Below are 5,207 nucleotides of genomic sequence, written 5' to 3'. Positions count from 1 at the left end.
TTATGTTGATCATCAATTAGTAATTGATCAAATTTTCTAGTTTGAAATTTTCCCAATGTTGGTGGTTTACCATGTCTAGTTTGATAATCATTGAGCTTGATTGTTTTGTAAAATAATCTCAACTGGGCTAGCCAACTGTAGATGCCGGACTCTAGTGTTATTTTTAATCTATATATTAATTAAATTAAAATTAATTAAAAATTTTAAAAAATTATTTAGCTAGCTACATTTTGATTATCTTTAGTCTAATTGGTGTCAGCTGGGCATTGACCGTATAGAATCTATAGAGGGTAGCATATTTTTGTTGGCCCAGTGCCAGCGTTGATCCCAGTCCACCATGTACGCCTAGTTTGACATTGATTATGTAATCATCGCCCAGATAGACAACTTGTCTAGTTTGTAGTTTTTCCATGAAATCGTAGCTAAATTGTTTCTAGTTAAAAAAATAAATAAATTTAAGTTAAAAAATAAATAAATTTAAGTTAAAAAATAAATAAATTTTCAATTAAAAAATAAATAAATTTTCAATTAGAAAAAATAAATAAATTTTCAATTAAAAAATAAATAAATTTTTAAGTTAAAAAATAAATAAATATTTAATAAAAAAATTTAAAAAAATTAATTAACTAGCTAACCTCTAATTTATCTTGTACAGTGGTCACCCTATTAGCCAGATCTGGCCATTCCCATTTAAACAGATTATCAGTTAGTGATCCTTTTGTTGTTATCAGGGTCAAATTTTTTTCCTGTAAAACTTCCTCCAGGGTATTGAAACATTTGGGAACACTAGTCAATAGTTGTGTTAATATTTGATTGGAAAATAGTAACATCAATAAATAGGCTATAAATGACCATAATAATACAATAATATCCGGGTCCATTTTGTTACTAATATGTAATAGTAGTGATGTTAATTTTATAAATAAACCTATTTTATCAATACTTTTAGTAATATTATTATTATTATTGCTATTAATCAAATAACTATTATTATTATTAACTGTTACTAAATACTGTTGTTTAGCGCACAGGTATGCAAATACCGATATTAGTGCTAAAAATATTAATAACCAAACATTGGGCTCAAATATATCAAACAAGTGAAGTAAATGTTGTCTATCTAGTTGTAGGGCACTCAGTATGACCAGCCGGGGACTGGCAGTCAAGCTAACCAGGCTCGACAAGTTAATATTTAAACCGGGTAACATTAGCCATTTGTTTAGGGGAAATTCACGTAAATATAAATCAGCATGCTAAAAATAATTATTAATTTTTAAATTTTAAATTTAAAAAAAAATATATTACCTTATACAATGGCAATATTGATTTATTATTAAAATTAGCTAGCGTAATTTGATGTGTATTTCCAAATTTGCTAATTATAATTTTGACTAGCTCAAATTGATAGTAGCAAATTTTATTCTAGAATATATATGTATATAGGGGTTAAAAATTTTTTTAAAAATAATAAATAAAATTTAAAAATTTGTTACTTGTTGATTTGCTACGATAAGCAATTTATTTAAAACATTATTATTAGTAATATTAGCTAAAAAATTATTATTATTATTAATAAATTGTTTTTCATTGTCCAGTATTAAACAATGTTTTAAATTAGACATAATTTTATTTATTTAATTAATTTATTAATTAATTTTTTGACAAAAAAATAATATTTTAATAATCTATAAACATAACTATTTTTCTTAATAACAAACTTTAATAATATTATTATTTTATTTATTATACATTACATAGAAATCAATTATTTAATGTGAAATTTATTTATTTTTTTTTTTTGATGCATTTATGTTGTGATAAAAAATAAATAATTATATACTGTATATGTCTATTATATATATAAATTATATATTTTTCTATCATATAATTAAAATTATACACTTATAAATTATTGTTAATTCAACCTAATATTGATTAATTAATACTTTTATTTATAATAAATGTTAAAAAACATTATAATTAATAAATAGCATATGCATACACAATAACTATATTGTTAAAATAAATACATTTTACATATATATAGGCATTATTGGTTAAAAAATATAAATATATATATATATATAATGTTAAAATATATAATTATATATATATATATGTAAAAATATTAATTAAATAAATTACTAGTTACAATATTTTTTTAATTGGCTAATAAAATTGGTATACAATGTATTTCAAATTATAAAAGTCAATATAAATTGTTTACAAATAATATATTATATATATATATAATATTGAATATATAATGTGTATAAAAATAAGATATTTATCTATATATATATATATATATATATATTTAATGTAAAGATATTTAATAATATGTAATAAACAATATATTATATTATATTTTTTTAAAAATTGTTTAACATATTAACTTGCTTAAATAAAATATATTGTTTTTTTCAAAAAATCATTAATTATCTAAGTTAATATATAAATTAGATTTTATATGATAAAAATACTTTAATTTAATCACATAAATAGAAAATTAAAAAAAATTATTTATTACTAAATAATATATACAAATATATACAGTAAAAAAATATATACAGTATATATATAATTACTAAAAAAATAAAATAACAAATTAAATAATTACACTATACTAGTATAAATGTTTTAACATTTAAGTTAAAAAAATTAATACTTTCTATTTAGTTTTTCAATTTAATAATATATATTAATTAATTAATTAAAAATGGCTATTTTAATTAATTAAAAAAATCAAATTAAACATATGGAAAATTTTTATACATAATACAGTTGATTAGCCATTTAATAATTATAGCATAGTTATAAAACTATATAGTATAATAGTATATTGATTTTTGTGTGTTCAAAAAAATTTTAGTAGTTTTTTTAATTGTTTAAATTAAAAAAAAAACAACTACACCATGCTCAAACTAAAAATTGGTACATTGTCGGTACCCGTCCTATCGGTAACAACATTGCTAATTGTAACGGTAGTTATACTATCGATGTCGGCCGTCAATCAGGTAGATGCTGATGACGACGACAGCAGCACCGGCAGTACCACCACCACCACCAGCGCCTCCCTGACCACCAAAAAACAGGGATCACCAACAAAAAAAGGCCACAATCATCACCACAAAAAAGATCATCAAGATAAAAAGGAAAAAGTTAAAAAAATTGAATCGGAAAAAAATGATCTGAAAAAAGCTAAAAAATTGCTTGATAAACAAATTAAAAAACTAGACAAGGAAGAAAAAAAGATTTTGAAGCAAGATAAAAAAGGTGGCGGCGGAAAGGGAGGAGGAAAGGGAGGCGGAAAGGGAGGTAAAGGTCATCATGCTACTAGTACTGAGCACCCGGATCATCATGATAGTACTACACACGCTGATGGTGGTAGTGGTGCTGATCATACAACTACACCTGCAGCTTAAAAGAAAATTATCAAGTTAAAAAAAATTGAATTATCAAAATTTCCCGTTACAAAATAATAATACTAATTTAAATAATAAGATAAACATTTTGTTTTAATAATTTTTAATAAAGTATTTATAGTAAATATTTTGTTTTGTTTTTTTTCAAAAATATATAATTATCTAGTACCAATAATAACCTTGTATAAATCTAGTAGTAGTAGTAGTAGTAGTATAACTATTATGATTAAAATGCAACATAGTCTATTATTGTTATTATTATTATTATATACAGCAATAAAATTTTTTAAAAATTTTYGAAAATAAATAATAAATAAAAAAAACTGTAGTAAAACTAAACTAATAATTTATTTATAATTTATCTAAATAATAATTATTTTTATTAATTATTTCATACATTACATTTAACAAATACTAGTAGTATATAAAGTTTATTAATTTTATTGTGGATTAAAAATTTACTAAATTTTTATAATTATAATTATTTCTCTCTAATAACTTACACATCAAACTAACTAAAAATATTTAATACTATTAATATATATCATATAATAATTTTATAAAATCAAATATGTTTTACAATTAATATATACAGTAATACAGTATAAGTTTACATTTAAAAACTTGAATAACCATTTTTTTTAATTAATTAAAAAAATTAAAAATAAAAATAACTAAACAAAATAAACTACGACTACTACTTAGTATTATAATCATCATAACTAAATTATAATGGTCAATTTATTTTACACACTGGTGCTCTGGTATACCATATATGGTGTTGTTGTTTTCAGTGTACCCATAAAACGTAAAGCACCTGTATCAGTTACTACTACTACTACTAGTAGTACTAATAATAATGATAATGATAACTATGGTTCACCAATAATTCATTATAAAGGTAAACAGTATCCACTATTGCAGCATGGTGAAGATAAATTACGTAAAAAATCTACTAGAGCAGCAGCTAAAGCACCTAGACCAATTGTCAATTACAATAGTTTACCTGGTGATGATGATGATGATGATGGTAATGGTGATGCTAATGATTATGGTGGCCAACAACAACATTATAATGATGGCAAACTGTATCAACTATTGCAGCATGGTCAACATAAATTATATAACAAACATACTAGACCAGCACCTAGATCAATTGTCAATGACAATAGTTATCATGGTGATGATGGTTATGGTGATGCTAATGATTATGGTGGCCAACAACAACATTATAGTTATGGCAAACGTTATCCGCTATTGCAGCATGGTCAAAATAATTTGTATAACAAACCAACTAGACAAGTAGCATTTAGATCAATTGTCCATGACAATAGTTATCATGGTGATGATGATGATGATGATGGTAATGGTGATGCTAATGATTATGGTGGCCAACAACAACATTATAGTTATGGCAAACGTTATCCGCTATTGCAGCATGGTCAAAATAATTTGTATAACAAACCAACTAGACAAGTAGCATTTAGATCAATTGTCCATGACAATAGTTATCATGGTGATAATAATGATGATGCTCAAAATGATAATGCTAATAACGATGATGATGGCCAACAACAACAACAACAACAATATAATGGACCATGGATATATAGTAATGGCAAACGTTATCCACTATTGCAGCATGGTGAAAATCAATTATATAACAAACCAACTAGACAAGTAGCACCTAGATCACTTGTCAATGACAATAGTTATCATGGTGATAATGATGATGGTAATGGTGATGCTGATGCTGATGATGGTCAACAACAACAATATAGT

At 23.5% G+C, this 5,207-nt stretch overlaps 1 protein-coding gene across 1 annotated transcript in view; it reads left to right on the top strand.

Annotated features, from left to right (window-relative positions):
* Positions 1–4,157: 4,157 nt before the first annotated feature.
* The window catches only part of LOC128953430 (uncharacterized), a 1,293-nt gene continuing 243 nt past the window's right edge, over positions 4,158–5,207 (top strand). The window contains exons 1-2 of the mRNA XM_054298913.1: positions 4,158–4,233; positions 4,327–5,207. The exon at positions 4,327–5,207 is cut by the window's right edge and continues 243 nt beyond it. Of these exons, the coding sequence (XP_054154888.1) occupies positions 4,158–4,233; positions 4,327–5,207 (957 nt within the window). The remainder of the gene's footprint in view (positions 4,234–4,326) is intronic.

Source organism: Oppia nitens, unplaced genomic scaffold (genome assembly GCF_028296485.1).
Source record: "Oppia nitens isolate AA-2021 unplaced genomic scaffold, nextdenovo-longstitch-racon4-pilon3 scaffold21_pilon_pilon_pilon, whole genome shotgun sequence".
Lineage (NCBI taxonomy): Eukaryota > Metazoa > Arthropoda > Arachnida > Sarcoptiformes > Oppiidae > Oppia > Oppia nitens.
Note: the sequence above shows the minus strand (reverse complement) of the source record. Positions and strands in the feature narration are given on the sequence as shown.